Consider the following 16,911-nt stretch of genomic DNA (forward strand, 5'->3'; position numbering starts at 1 on the left):
CCCAAAAAAAAACTAACATATTTTTCATCAAAAAAAATTAGATTAAAATTTGTTAAATGTAATATAGAATTTATTGACTATTTAAATTATTATTATCTTGTATTTATGTTTAGTTACTTAATTTTGATTATTATTATATTCTAAAAATAAAACTACTGGTTTGTGATGAATAAAATATTTATTTTATTGGAATAAACTTATTGGATGTTATATACAATAATTTTACTGGAAGTACTTAAGGCTTTCTTATCGCGAACTACGGACGGAGCGGTATGGTATGTTTTTCTTCAGTGTGCAATCTCGTATATGGATTCATATTGCCGAATTGAGAAAACTGCTTAAAATAAATTTCTCTAGTATGCATTTTCAAATGACCTTTTATTGCAAACTGCTTAAACCAAATTCATACTTGTATGGTTTTTCTCCAGTGTGCAATCTCAAATGCTTCTTCAAACTTGTCGTTCCACTAAATTGCTTAAAACAAATTTCCCACTGGTAAGGTTTTTCTCCAGTGTGCGATCTCATATGGCGTTTCAAAGCAATGGACTGAGAAAACAGCTTAAAACAAATTTCACACTTTTAAGGTTTTTCTCCAGCGTGTATTCTCATATGAGGTTTCAAAATACTACGACGAGAAAACTGCTTGAAACAAATTTCACAGTTGTAAGGTTTTTCTCCAGTGTGAACTTTGGTATTTTCATTCAAATTACTTTTCTGAGTAAACCGCTTAAAACAAATTTCACACCGGTAAGACTTTTCTCCAGTGTGAACAGTCATGTGATCATTTAAATTACTTTTTTGAGTAAACTGTTTAAAACAAATTTTACACTTGTATGGTTTTTCTCCAGTGTGCACTCTCAAATGCCTTTTCACATTTTTTGCAATATGACTAAATTGCTTAAAACAAATTTCACACTGGTAAGTGTTATTGTGTTTAAAGTTCATACTACCAGAGTCACGAGTGGCAAGGTCATTGTCCAGCGGTTGTTTTGTTTTGCCCTTAAGGAATGCGGCCATCCATTCTACTCATTCTTGTCAGAGGGTTAAATGACTCGCTTTTATTGTTCGGGCGTCGTGCCTAAGTGTTATCACACAGATGTTGTCATCTATTGACGACTTTTCATTTCCAGTTTGAATTGTGTTTCAGTGTGTCAATAGTCAACATGTTTTCGAAAATGCGTAAAGGGTTCTCGGCGGAAGAAAAGTTTTCGTTTTCGAATTCATGGTTAGAATTTTGTCTTTTTTGGGGAAATTAATATGTTAAATTTTCTGGAGGTTATAATAAATTGGTGCAGCATACGTTGCAAATCATCTTCACTTTGAGAGAGTAGTATTGCGTCGTCAGCGTAGTAGATTATTTTAAGTTGTTTTCCCCCATTTGGCATCCTTTTTTAGTTCTTACATTTTTTGTTATTTCATCCATAATCAGGTTGAACAATAAAGGACTCAGGGAATCTCCGTCTTATCCCATTGCCAGCTTCAATAGGGTCGGTTAGTTCTTCTTCTACTTTTACTTTGATTGTGATGTTTTGGTAGATATTTTCGATCGTTTTGATTATTCCTAGAGATATCTCTCTTACGTACAGTAAGTGGATAAGTACACTCAGCAGGTATTGGATGCGGCAAAAGTACTGCATCGATTCTTCATCTACCAGGAAGACGATATGAGTGCTGTGGAAGATTCTACGCGTCTTCAGGACAAGCTCAGGTCAGTCCTGTGGAAAGGGAAAAGGAAACAGACCAAGGTGACGGACTTTTTTGGTAATGTAGGATAAATATTTAAAATAGCATATTATTTTGTTATTGTACAGTACATATATTATTCTTTAATAAATCTATGTGGTGTACAATACAGTGTTAATTCATTTATATTCGATTTGATAAATTTTTTAAATTAAAACAGGTTATTTAGTACAGTATTAGTAATATTACAGTACCGAAATTTGTCTCTCTCTGTATAACGATCTCTCCTTATAACGATGAAAATTCCCGGTCCCTTGCATGTCGTTATAGAGAGAGAGAGGACTGTATATGAATTTTAATCAAATAAAAGGCAGATATCGGGCACAGTTTTTAATTAAATCTTGCCCATGTACTTTCACTCTCAGAGCATCTTCATGGACATTTCGTCAAAAATGTTGGCTATCTAACATGACAATGAATGTTACATACATTAATTACCTACGTTCACACACAAACCAACACTAGACAAATCCAAATCATTCTATCTCCTGCCTTAAATAATAAAATGACTTTATTTGATTTGAAATATATTATTTAAATTTTAAAAATACAGCAAACATAGTATGAAGCTCTGTTGCTCTAGACTATATCCATTATAACAAAATTTAATGATAATCGATAATTTTTATTCGTTACAAACCAGTATAATGGTACAAAATAAAGATAATGAAGAAAATGTAAATGACGAATAAATTCTACACTGGGGTGCAAAATTAACCGGACACTCAGATTTTTTTGTTTGTTGTTGGTGTTTAGATCGAAACTTGTTTAATGTGTTTGAAATTATATTTTATGCCTTATTAGCGACAACGTTTTTTTCTTGTTCGAACCTGTTTAGGTGTTTTTTGCGAACAACAACACCTTATTACACATACGTTTTGTTATTAATGTGAAATAGTGGCTTAATATTAATTTAAATTTATTGTGGTACTGTACCTGATTATAAGTTCAGCTGTAGGTTTTTGTATTGTCCCCGTTTAATAATTGCATTAAAAAAATTATGACACCAGAAGAAGTAGCACAAGCTATTGCTTTACAGGATGATGGACAGAACATTCGTTACATCGCAAATGCTTTATGAATTTCTCGAAGTACAGTGTTTGATGCAATACAAAGATTTCGGGAAACAGGACAATACATCAGGAGGCCAGGTCAAGGTAGACGAAGAACCACAAGTCAAGTTGAAGATCGCTTTCTTAGGTTACAAGCGTTATGCGATCGTACATTATCAGCACCAGTACTTGTTCAACGATTAAATGATGTCCATAGAAACACAGTTTCCGTTTATACCGTTCGAAGACGCTAAAAATGAATATGGATTAAGTTAAAGAATACCGGTCACGAGACCTCTATTAATAGCAGATCATCGGAAGCAACGTTGACGATTGGAGTGCTGTGCTTTTCACGGATGAATCAAGATTTAACAGATAATCATCGGATGGGCGGCATAGAATATGGAGAAGAGCTGGTGAACGTTATCAGCAATGTTGTTTTATTCCGAGCGTTCAATTTGGTGGAGGTGGTATAACGGCGTGGGCAAACATTTCCCTAGAGGCTCTTACAGAACTTGTTACAATTCAAGGGTTCAGTTTGAACGCTTAACGGTATATTCAGCAATGTTTTAGAGAAAACTCGTCTGATGCAAGATAATGCTCGTCCGCACATCGCAAGAATAACACGGGAATACTTGGATGAAGTTGGGATTCGGTTATTATCATGGCCCAAAAGGGGTGCAGACTTAAATCCAATAGAGCATGCATGAGATATTTTGGAACGACGTATTCGACGTAACAATGAATGATTTGGAGCAAGCAGTTCGTGACGAATGGGAGCAAATCCCTCAAGCAAACTTTGCTACCTTAATCCTAAGTATGCATGATCGAATGAGAGCCGTAATTAGGGCTAGTGGAGGTAATACAATCTACTAAATATCGTTTTTCATAAAAAATGTTTATATTAAAATAAAACATAATTATTGTTTCTTTGCAGATCTTCAAATTTTTTGAATTATTTATTATTTTTTCTGTGTACCATTCTTGAGTTCTAATAAATTTGACTTAAATTTTGTTTATTATTAAATACCTATATAATTGGGAACATCTTTTAAACGCCAGTTTTTAGGAATAATCATGAGTGTCCGGTTAATTTTGCACCCCAGTGTATATTACACTGATTTGAACACATTTTGAACAGAATTTTTAAGAAAAAATAAGATTTGTTAAATTTTGAAGAAGTTAAAAGTTTATTAATATTGTTCTGAAGTTATTTTCTTGTATCATTTTAAAGTAATTACCATTTAAATGGGAATAAGCCACAATTAAAGGTTAAAGTTACTTTGTTGACGTTTCAATTTCCACTTCGGAAATCAAAATTTCACACTTATATGGTTTTTCTCCAGTGTGCTTTCTTATATGATGCGTTAAAGGACTTGTGAAAATGGCTTAAAACAAATTTCACACTTTTAAGGTTTTTCTCCAGTGTGTATTCTCATATGACATTTCAAAATATTACGACGAGAAAACTGCTTGAAACAAATTTCACACTTGTGTGGTTTTTCTCCAGTGTGAACTCTCGTATGGTCATTCAAATTACTTTTCTGAGTAAAATGTTTAAAACAAATTTCACACCGGTAAGACTTTTCTCCAGTGTGAACAGGCATGTGATGATTTAAATTACTTTTTTGAGTAAACTGTTTAAAACAAATTTCACACTTGTATGGTTTTTCTCCAGTGTGCATTCTCATATGTCTTTTCATATTTGAACTTTGACTAAATTGCTTAAAACAAATTTCACACTGGTAAGGTTTTTCTCCAGTGTGCACTGTTGAATGTGTTTTTAAACCTTCCACTTGACTAAATTGCTTAAAACAAATTTCACACTGGTAAGGTTTTTCTCCACTGTGCAGTCTCAGATGCTTTTTCAAATCACCTGCTTGAATAAACTGCTTAAAACAAATTTCACACTTGTAAGGTGTTTCTCCAGTGTGTACATTCAAATGTTGTTTTAGAGTACGTTTTTGGCTAAATTGCTTAAAACAAATTCTACACTTGTATGGTTTTTCTTTATTGTGAGTGTTCAGGTGTACATTTAAAATACCTTTCCGAGCGAACTGTTTAAAACAAATTTCGCACTTGTAAGACTTTTCTCTGGTATGGGATCTCATATGGCGTTTCAAAGCATAGGACTGAGGAAACAGCTTAAAACAAATTTCACATTTAAATGTATTTTCTTTAACAGGTTGATTCATACGTTGTCCTTTATTACATGTATGTACGTGTACTGTTTTCATATTGTCCAATGTGTTCTTATCTTGGGGAAAGCCTAAAAACAAACAAACATACATTTTTCCGCCATAGAATATAGATTTTATTAATTTTCAAAATTTATTAGATGTAATGTAGAATTTATTGATCATTTACATTTTCATTATTATCTTGTATTTATGTTTAATTACTTCATTTCGATTATCAATATATTCTAAAAATAAAACTACTGCTTTGTGACGAATAAAATAAAATTTATTTACTAATTTGATTTTCACACTTTTAAGTCATTGCTCCGGGGTATAGTCTAAAAATTGATTTTAAATGACCTTTTCTTGCGAACTGTTTAAAACAAATTTCACAGCTTTATGATTTTTGTACAGTTTGCACTCTTTTAAATGCCTTTTCCAATTTGACTAAATTGCTTACAACAATCTTTTATAATTTGTTTAAAAATTGTTATACATAAATAGGTTGCCATAGAAAATCTTTGGTAAACTTTTTCCAGTAACTGGTGATAAAATCGATCTTTTTCGACAAAAGGCACCCATCTAGCACATGGCATGACATTTCTATGGAACTTTTATTATCATAGAAAAATTAGATTTCTTTCTGTTAGTTTAACAGCTTAAAATAAATTTAAGAGCCTGCAAAATTGCTGCAGATTAATCAAGCACACATATCGTCATAAAATATTGTCTGTCATGATTTAACTAGCCAAACTTGTAAGGCTTGTATTAAGTGTGTTTCCGTGAATGTTATTTCAAATGATGAGCTTCTCCAAACTGCTTAAAACAAATTTCCCACCTGTAAGGTTTTTCTCCAGTGTGAACTTTCATGACGAAAGACCCATGAGTGAAGTTTATACAGACGACCAGCTTACTGGCCCTTCAATCACCAAAGAGGAGATAGAAAAGGCAATATTAAATTCAAAAAACAATAAGGCACCTGGACCAGATGAAATCCCGTCAGAAATACTCAAATTACTGGATGAAAGGGGAATTTCAGCACTACACAAAATATTTAACTTAATTTATGAAACTGGCTGCTATCCTCAACAGTGGTTACGCTCTACCTTTATTCCCCTGCCCAAAAAAGTCAATGCAAATAGATGTGAGGATCACAGACTCATTAGCCTGATGAGTCACACTTTAAAGATATTCTTAAAAATACTACATCAAAGATTATACAAAAAATGTGAATGTGACATCAGTGACTCCCAGTTCGGGTTTAGGCAAGGTTTAGGAACACGAGAAGCAATAGTAGCAACACAGGTGCTGGTCCAAAATTGTTACGATCAGAAGAATGATGTATTCCTTTTTTATTTAACATTTATTCGGAAGCCATATTTCAAGAGTCTTTGGAGGATGCAAAGATGGGAATCAAAGTGAATGGAGTATTGATCAACAATATACGATATGCTGATGATGGTGTCTTAGTTTGTGACAACATAGTCGATCGAGTTTTTCTCCAGTATGCATGCTTATATGTTGTTTAAAATTATCTCCAAAACCAAAAGCCTTAAAACAAATTTCGCACTCATAAGGTTTTTTTCCAGTATGAACTTTCATGTGCCCATTTAAAAAACTTCGAGCAAACTGCTTTAAACAAATTTCGCATTTGTTTTGTTTTTTTCCACTGTGCGATCGCATATGATATTTCAACGAACCTGCTTGTGAAAACTGCCAAGCACAAATTTCACACTTGTAGGGATTTTCTCCAGTGTGAAATTTCATTTGACATTTTAATGAAGACTTATGGATAAACTGCTTAAGACACATTTCACATTTTAATGTATTTTCTTCAACAGGTCGACTTGTACCTATGTGGTTTTTTATCATTTGAATGTATTGGTAAAGTTACTGTCTTAGTTTGAAGACCTCTGACAGACATCCCAGTCGGGGTTTTTAGTGCGTCCAAAAGGGTGGCCAAAGTTCGTGGAAGCGAAGATACTTAGGTCACCCGAGCTGACCCTCACACACTAGTGATGTAACGAATATTCGCATTCGCGAATATTCGCATATTTTTGCATATTCGCATTCGTGAAATTTGTGCGAATGTTTTGCGAATATAAATATGTATAAGAAAAAAAAAATAATTTGAAGATTAGGTTAATAAAATAAAAATCCATTCACTTCTCAGTTTTTTTATTAAGAAAACTCACTTTATTTTACAAGTTTAGAAAACTACAAAATTAGAAAACAAAAAATAAATGATGCAGTGTAAACAGACAAAAACAAATTATTCTCTGAAACTTTTATTATCCTAAAGTTTTTAATTTTAGACAATCTTCTTGAAAAAATCTAAGAATTATTAAACTACAAACTAAAAATATAGTCTATGTGTTTTTATGTAAAAAGTTTAAACAAACAAACATAAACAGTTCGACTTCAGTTAGATAAGTTCAGATAAATTTATTAATTCAGCAATTTTCGGAACAAGATACATATTATAATGTACACTACACTGTAATGTAATACAGTACATGATTTGTATAATTGTTCTGAAAATTGCTGAATTACTAAATTTATCTGAACTTATCTAACTACACACCTCACGCAAATGAGACTGCCGGCAGTGCCGGAGACAATTAAAATTGCCAAATTAAAAAAAAAACTGAATATTCGCGAATGTCGGTGGCATATATTCGCATTCGCGTCCGCGAATGTTCAAAAACTGACATTCGTTACATCACTATCACACACCGCCCTATCATCATGGTGACGGTTCTGTTCACGAGAATTAAAGAAATAAACTGCCACATTCCAAATCCATTTGACAGAACGGAGTCTGTCGGGCCAGCTAGTTAATAAATAAATAATAAAATGACTTTATTTGAATTGAAATATATTATTTAAATTTTAAAAATACAGCAAACATAGTATGAAGCTCTGTGCTAGTCTACAGTATATCCATTATAACAAAATTTAATGATTAGGTCATTTTTATTCGCCACAAACCAGTAGTTTTATTTTTAGAATAGATTGATAATCAAAATGAAGTAATTAAACATAAATACAAGATAATAATGAAAATGTAAATGATCAATAAATTCTACATTACATTTAAAAAATTTTGAAAATTAATAAAATAATTAAACAGAATTTTTAAGAAAAAAAAATAAGATTTTTTAAATTTTGAAGAACATAAAAGTTATTATAAAAAAAGTATTAACTATTCAGTAATAAGCAGACATAAAATTTCATTAACCCACATGTAGTAATAACGCACTATAAGAAGTATTCACTTCTGTTGACACGCCTGAAGTGCCACACACCATTTTTTTTTAAGTTATTTTTTAAAGTGCTTACATCGATCAACTTAAAACTAATTTCATATGATGATATGATTTCATATGTTGTATCAAAAAAGTAGTTATAGTGAACTGTTTAAAACATATTTTTCAATTGTAAGGCTTTTCTTCAGTGTGCAATCTCATAATATGTCGTTTTAAAGCACCTCCTTGAGAAAACTGATTCAAACAAATTGCACACTTGTAAGGTTTTTCTCCAGTGTGCATTCTTAAGTGTTTTTGCAAACTGCTTCCATCAATCCACTGTTTCAAACAAATTTCACACTTGTAAGGTTTTTCTCCAGTGTGCAATCGCATATGTCGTGTCAAAGCACTAGTGTGGGAAAACTGATTCAAACAAATTTCACACTTGTAAGGTTTTTCTCCAGTGTGTGTTCTTATATGTTCTTTCAAATCATGTGCTAGAACAAACTCCTTATAACAAATTTGGCACTTGTAAGGTTTTTCTCCACTATGTGAGCTCATATGGTATTTCAAGCCACCTGCATGAGAAAACTGATTCAAACAAATGTCACACTTGTACGGTTTTTCTCCAGTATGAGATCTCATGTGTTGTTTTAAACTAGTTGCTGCAGTAAATCGCTTAAAGCAAATTTCACACTTGTAAATTTTTTCTCCAGTGTGGGTTTTTATATGTTGTTTCAAATAACGAGCTACAGTAAACTGCCTAAAACAAATTTCACACTTGTGAGGTTTTTCTTCAGAGTGTGTTGTTACATGTTGTTTCAAATGATGTGCTAGACCAAAGTGTTTATAACAAATTTCACACTTGTAAAGTTTTTCTCCAGTGTGGGTTTTTATATGTTGTTTTAAATAATATGCTGTAGTAAACTGCTTAAAACAAGTTTGACACTCGTAACATTTTTCTCCAGTGTGTGTTCTTATATGTTGTTTCAAATGATGTGCCATACCAAACCCTTTATGACAAATTTCACACTTAAAAGGTTTTTCACCTGTGTGCACTCTCAAATGTCTTTTCAAATTAAATCCATCAGAAAACGGCTTCAAACAAATTTCACACACATAAGGTTTATTTCCAGTATGAATTTTCATATGTTTGTTTAAAGAACTTTTATCTTCCAATTGCTTAATACGAATTTCATAGTTTAATGTATTTTCATCAGATCTACCCATATTTTGTTCTTGATTACATGTATGTGCAGGTATTGTTTTCATAATTTCGAATGAATTTTGTTGTGGAAACCCTAAAATAAAATATAAATTTTCAATTATACCTCATTAAACAGTGCATGTTCAATATAAACAATCTCTATGGTTCTTTAACGTCATGTACAGAAAGACAAATGGTGAATACAATTATTTCCTTTGTATGAAAAAGATACCATATAATATCAACATCTTTTTATAGCATCAACATCAACATCTCAAAAGGTTTTTTTCAGTGTGGGTTTCTTTCGAATCACTTTTTCTAACACATCAAAAAGCATATTTAACAACCCTAAGGTGTATCACAGGTGAACTGTCTTCAATAGGTTTCATACATTTCAGATATACATTTCTTATGTTGTGTGTGAATACATTGATAATAAGAACACATTGATAATAGGTTGCCAATCAAAAAGTCCATTAATAGTAATTAATTTTTGAGCAAAATTTTATTTTTTTTTTTTTTTAAATAAAATATGCTGCTCATGAAGTATATGCATGTTTTTTATCAAATTAAAACTATTTTTTTCTTCTTAATGTGATGATATCAGGTTGCCCAAGAAAATGTGGTCCCAAATTATGGTTGCCAGAAGTTTTAAAAAAACGAGATATCAAAGATAAAGTAAAAGACAGCTAGTGCGCAATAAAGTGTCAGTTACGTGAGTTTTTTAAAGCATGCGTTGATAGATATACAATAATATACATATTATCACCTGTCAAACCAGTGTCACTACTTTTATTTTACTTTATCTTTGATACCTCGCGTTTTTAACAGCTGGCATCCGTAATTTGCAATCAGAATTTCTCAGGCAACATTTTATCATGATATTAAGAAAAAAATTAGCTTTTATTTGATATAAAACATGCATATTCGTTATGAGTAGCGTATTTTATTAAAAAAATAAACAAAATAAAATTTTTTGTTCTAAAAATTAATTACTATTAAGTAATTTAATTAAAAATATTGGTAATTATTTAGTAAGCCGAAACTCCTCAAAAATACCCAATTTTTTGTGGACTTAGCTGAAAAAGTGAAAAAACGTCAAATTTTAATGTTTTCTTTGCTATAAACTAGTAAAAATGCCCAAATAATAAAAAAATACAGAAAAAATAACAAAAAAAGTATTATGAACCAAAAAAAAAAATTACATAAAAAGCAAAGAAAAGTATATATCCATGTCTTAATAAAAAAAATGTAACTGAAACATATTAAATATCACTGTTTTTTTACTGTTAAATTATGAAAAAATGCTTAAAAATTGTTTAAAATAATCCAATATTTTTAATATTTCACAACAATATGGCGGCCATGCGCAAGAAGTTAAATTTTAAGTATATTTGACATTGTTGTCTTTAAAACCTTTAAAACACCCAAAAATTTCATGAAAATTACTTAAGTAGACTTTACACTACATGATTTTATCATATGACAATATCATATGAGATTTATTATGATTCCTCGTTTCTATGTTTTAAAAAATTGTGTTTACACTGCATGATAAGTTATGACTTATGATACAAGTGACAATGAGTGAGGTTTTATTGATTTTTTTTTTGGTTTATGGTCATAGAGATATTAGACACAGTATAAGTATCAACTATTAGAATGTGAAACCATTATAATGGAAAATAAATCTTTGATGGCATTGGTTTCCTGACTTTTAATATTAATATGAATGCAACAACTGCTTACAGCGTACAGCAGTAAGAAGAAAAAGATCAGACGCCTTTGGGCTTGCAGGTGGCTCTTACAAACAAATTGTGGACAGGGTATATCAAATTTAGTGTTAAATTAAATTAAAAAATTAAAAATAATTAATAAAGAAACTAAACTAAAATTATGACTAAGAAGACTATAAAACACTAAACTAAGAATAAAATAAACAAAATATGACACAATAGTACACATTAGATAATAGGTTCAATATCAATGCAACAAACAAAAAATAAATAAATAAATAATGTTGTCTCTGAGTAAGGGAATGTTACTGAATTGACATAAGAATAAGGCGTGATATTTAAATATGTTGGTGTTACCCGTATTATTACCAAAAATCATATGATTTTATCATGCAGAATAGGCACCATCCTATTCTCCTGTAACAAGCTATGACGAGCCGCATGACAGTGCTTATGACAAAATCATATGACAAATCACACAGTGTAAACATGTAAATTTCACTTTATGACCAAATCATATGACAAATCACATAGTGTAAAGTGTGTATTACCTTAATAAACAGGTGGATACAATCTTAATAACCACATGCAAACCGAGTACCAGTTAACCATTTAAGTCCCTTTCTTTGCTGATAGACTAAATTACTCTGTGAATCTCACACTATTTATTAGGATAAAATTTCATATTTTTCTTTACATTTCATTATTAAAAATGTAAACCAATAAACCAAATCTAACCTAACACTGGTAAAAAAAACAGTAATAATAAAATTTTGTAATATAATTAAAAATCAAAATTTTTATTTTTCCTAAGAAAATATGATAATAAACGTAAAGTAATGTAACCAAATCTAACCTGACCCTTGTAAAAAAGCTACAATTTTCAGTTAAAAGTAGGTAATAGTAAAATGTTATTTTAATGTCCAATTTTAAGGAAATTATGTCCAAAAATTTTTATTTTTCATTAGAAAACTATGGCAACACTGGTTAAAATTACCCTTCTTCACCATAAGAAACAGTTGTCATTCCTTGTTTGTTGTTTCATGGTAAATAATGGCGGTGGCTTTTAAAAATCGGGCCTATTTTAAATGGAAATTACATAAAAAAGAACGTTTTGCACCGAATAAAAATCATTGCACAATCATTAGTAAGTGAAACAGAATTCATTGATATAAATTTCATCTCCGTAGACATCGTTCCGGCTTATTACAGTAGTACCAAAATGGTAGCAGCCACTTTTTGACTGGCAACCTATTATTAATGTATTCTGATTTTAAATGTAATTTTGATTACGTTATGAACGTAGTGATCCTGCCGTGTGATCTTGTACTAAATGTAACCTATCTGGTTAAGCTCCATGGAGGTTCATAGAGGCTATGTACTTTTTGCACTATTTTGTAGGATGTCCCATACACAATATAATCATTCGTTAATCAATAGATGAAGCAGAATCTATTGATAAATGGTTTAAGTTTCAATATCTCTAACCCTTAGGCACTATTAGTGACTTACCTTCAGGATTTACTTGTTTTTCTTCAAATGCCGTAAATTTATGTTCCTCTTGCTCTATTTCAGTCTTTTTGGGAAATTCTTGTAAATCTAAATCAAATGCATTGTATGTACTTTCTCTCTTGAGTTCCTCCTTAATTTCAATTTTACAAACATCTAAAAGAACATCATCTACACCTACAGCATTATAACATATTTCTGCTTGACACGTTCCATCACTAACTTCTTGTTTTACTTCCATGTGATTGATTTTGAGTGAGTTTTTTGTTTCAATAATAATTTAAAAAACAAAAGATGAATCGATATATAAATTCTAGCAAGAAAACACAAACAAAAAACAAAGCTCTGTATATACTCTGTTGACAACTTGACATATATCACCCTTGCCCCTCACAGTACATATATACTTCATCTAATTTACATTCCGTTATACGTCATCGGCGTCATAGCCTGTGACGCCACATTATACCAACACGAAACATTTAGGCGGTAAGTATGTTCTTTTTTAGAATCACTTTGCGGAGTACACTGGCATTACAGCCACTAGACATATTTTATTATATACTCGTAGAAATAATATTTAAAAATTTCTATTAATGTTAACTTAAAGAAATACACAATAATATGTTTCATTTAATTTGTATAAATGCATTATAAAGCGTTTTTATGAAAAACATTTGTTCGGAAAACACTGTAACTGTAATCGAACAAAGGTGAAATTTTGGCATAAATTGGTAACACTTATTTAACAGTTGCGGTCTTGACACTTTAGTTTTGTTTTTATTTTTTTATTTTTATCTATTTTCTTATTTTTTTTTGTTTTATTTACTTATAATTAAACTATGTTGTTTTTTAAACAAGCGGCTCAAATTGTTTTTAACAAGATTATTTTTTGACTCTTGTTTTGTTTCTATTTATTTACATTAAATATTAATTTATTTTGTTGTATAATCCACTTTTGCAATAATTGTGTGACCTATTTAATTTGAAATGGATTCAGGAATTTTTTATACTTTGGCAACTATGTCAATTTCGATCTGTGACGTAGATAATGACGTGCAACGGTATGTAAATTAGATGGACTGTATATCAAGATCAAGTAAGATAGTTCTTAAAGTTGCGTGAGAGTTTCTCGTTACATAATCGTTTGGAATATGATCTAAAATACTTGGCGGTAGATTCAAAACACGTTCAGATTTTGAGTGCAAATTCAAAAAGCATTTTTGCATTTTGCCGCCTAAAAATTCATTTAAAAGCAATGGAAAATATATCCACAGTATAGACAACAACTCCAGAACCATAGCCCCCATCTGCTTTTATAAACCAAGAATTATCCGAGAAGCCATTGAAATAGAAAAAAGACCAAATTGCCTTAATAAAAGAGATGACGCCATACGGTTACCTTCTACATTAGTGTTGCCCAAATGCAAGAACAAGACGAGACTTAGACAGTCTTGGTCTTGGTCTTGCGCCAATGCACCTGGTCTTGGTCTTGGTATTGCACTCCCGGTCTTGGTCTTGGTCTTGCAGATACCCATTAGCCTAGTGCTATGTATTAAACGTTACTTTAGATCTAAGAACAACGTAACAGAGTAAGTACATTTTAAGCTTGAATTAACATAACCATAATAAAGACCAACCAAATTAATAAATGTCTAAACAACTGACATCGGGTGAGGTTTGAAGCCACGATCTAAGCGATTCGTGCCTATGCTCTAAATAATTCAGCTATCTACCATGCCCCACGAAAGTCAATCTGTTTCTTAATAAACGTTTGCAATTACTAAGCTTACTTGTGCTAAAACGTGGTTAAAACACAAAAAAAACAAATAAATGACATCAGCATGCCTGCATTTTAAAGAACATTATCTGCCAAGAAAGGGATTGATGGACATGATGGGCAAAAAATCCACATACATGTATCAAGGGCACAGATTTTTTAGGTGATCAAGTTGTTTTAAATTAAGGAGATACCTACTTAGTAAATACATTAATTTACCAAAATAAAGTAGCAGGTACATCATATATGTAACTGTTAATAAGGTAATAAGTATATTTTTTACATGTCCACTTTTTCTAGCGGTTATTAAAAAGCTTGTGATATCTCCACCGAATTTTGGTTTTTCATGAAGAAATATTTGTAATTCCTTTTTGTGAAAAGATATTAGATGCTTCCTTAAACCTGACGTGTTTCTGTTGTTCATTTTCATTTCAACGTTTCTATGTAGGCACAATTTACACAAAGCAATTTGGGATGCATAAATTATTTCGAAAAACTCATCAAATTTGCTTTTAGGTCTTTTAGATCAACTCCAACGCTCACTACTCCGACTATTATAGAACTATTTGAATCTTTGTCCCTCATGTCAAATTGTAAATTTGTCACCCCGGAACAACAAGGATTAGATGAAAAACAATTATTACATTAGACTCAAAGAAAAGCTCAATTGGGAATGAAGTTAAGTAATGTCGAAAAAGTAACTACTATAAACTAGTTACTTTATGTTCGTTACTATCCAATACCCTAAGTATCTAATAACAAACCGATAATTATATATCGTTACTTCGTTATTATAAATACTTCGGTATTTTGTTTACACGGTAGATATTATCTGTTATTAATTTGTCTCGTTACGTTTGACTCTTTCAGCAAATTTTGTTTAACCGAATGATCTCATCGCACACTCAGCAGAAACAATTTATAGCCTTCGGCCGATAAGATTTGTTTATTAGCTAGGGTGACATATTTTAAAAAATATCGATACGATATTACTGTCGGCGTCGCAATGCATGAAGATTATTTTGATGATTAGAGAGCAGCTATTCTCAAAATATGGACAATTAATTTCAGAGCGAAGAAATCTGCTGGAAAATGTACAGAATATTTTATTTTTACATTGTAATTATGACCTCTGAGCACGTGTCAAATGTGTTTTTTTAATAAATATTTTAATTCGGTATGTATGTTTATGGTCTTGTTTGTAATTCGCATAAGTCCAGTTTTTCAAATTTTTATTACATACTTTTTTGCGTCTCATAGTCTTTAAGCATATACCCAAACTACTATACTCGCTAAAACCAGACTCAGTCCTAACTGCAAGACGCAAGAGTCTCGCAGGCTTAGTCTTGTTCTTGCTTAAGTCTTGGTCTTGCTAAAATTAGGCGGTCTTGGTCTTGGTCTTACAAAAACGCAAGAACAAGACCAAGACTGCAAGACCAAGACCGATTTTGGGCAACACTATTCTACATGGAGACCTCTCATAAACAAAATATCGCCCCCGCCCCCTCCATACTCAAATCAAAATCCCACTGTCAGAAATGTTCGCGCCAATCCCCACCCTAACCCCCACCTAGGCCACGTCACCATCGACGGTATAAATGAACCGTCCCCTGGTCCCAGTCGTAGTAGTGAACTAGTGAGTGAACTAGAAGTGACTAGTGAGTGTAGTAGTGTCTGGGGGCTCGGGAGACTGAGATCTCGGAAGCCCTGAAGAAGACATCAGAGAGGATGTCGAAAGCTCGGCAAAATGGATATCGACGCGGTTCAACCCGGAAGACTGGCGAGTTTAATATTAATTTTTATAATAGTATTAATCTTAGCTAATAATAATATAAATAATATATATATATATATATATATATATATATATATATATATATATATATATATATATATATATATATATATATATATATATATATATATATATATATATATATATATGTAACGATGTTAGTTGAGTTGTTAAGATATTACCGAACTGTAAACTTATAAATATATTTATATAAATTCGAACCGCTCGTTTTATTTAATCTCGTTACAATATTTTCTTATATTCCATGTGGACGTCCTGATTTTACTTAGTATATAAGAACAAAATTATATTTTAAAATGATTATATTTATATTATAAAGACGGGAGAAGCATTAAGGTATACCTACCACTTGTTGAGATAGTTATTATTATTTTTAAACGTCACACTTATAAGGTTTTTCTCCAGTATGTGTTCTCAAATGATTTTTTAAAGTATTTAATTGAGAAAAACGCTTAAAACAAATTTCACACATATAAGGCTTTTCACCATTGTGCACTCTCAGATGCTTGTTCAGATTTCCTTTTTCAAAAAATTGCTTAAAACAAACTTCACACTGGAAAGGTTTTTCTCCAGTATGTACCCTCAAGTGCCTTTTTAAATTTTCCAATCGACGTAACTGCATAAAACAAATTTCACACTT

The 16,911-nt window shown here is 31.3% G+C and overlaps 1 protein-coding gene across 2 annotated transcripts; it reads right to left on the minus strand.

Annotated features, from left to right (window-relative positions):
- Positions 1-232: 232 nt before the first annotated feature.
- On the minus strand, positions 233-15,814 carry LOC140443678 (uncharacterized). Of its 2 annotated transcripts, none has more exons than XM_072535064.1 (2): positions 12,679-14,700; positions 233-5,064 (listed from the first exon to the last, which is right to left on the minus strand). In XM_072535064.1, the coding sequence occupies exons 1-2, from the start codon at positions 12,914-12,916 to the stop codon at positions 4,205-4,207; spliced, it is 1,098 nt and encodes a 365-aa protein (XP_072391165.1). In that variant the 5' UTR covers positions 12,917-14,700; the 3' UTR covers positions 233-4,204. The 2 variants fall into 2 exon arrangements, with proteins under 2 accessions (XP_072391165.1, XP_072391156.1); XM_072535055.1 differs by lacking the exon at positions 233-5,064 and adding an exon at positions 7,204-9,524 and having other exon boundaries at positions 12,679-15,814.
- Between the last annotated feature and the right edge of the window lie 1,097 nt (positions 15,815-16,911).

Source organism: Diabrotica undecimpunctata, chromosome 1 (assembly GCF_040954645.1).
Source record: "Diabrotica undecimpunctata isolate CICGRU chromosome 1, icDiaUnde3, whole genome shotgun sequence".
In the NCBI taxonomy this organism is placed as follows: domain Eukaryota; kingdom Metazoa; phylum Arthropoda; class Insecta; order Coleoptera; family Chrysomelidae; genus Diabrotica; species Diabrotica undecimpunctata.

What these genes read in the sequence shown, in the direction of transcription:
- LOC140443678 (XM_072535055.1), bottom strand. Translation starts at nt 12,916, where the DNA reads ATGGAAGTAAAACAAGAAGTTAGTGATGGAACGTGTCAAGCAGAAATA. An exon ending in AAAACAAGTAAATCCTGAAG is followed by an intron (nt 9,525 to 12,678) that starts GTAAGTCACTAA and finishes ATTTTATTTTAG; the next exon opens with GGTTTCCACAACAAAATTCA.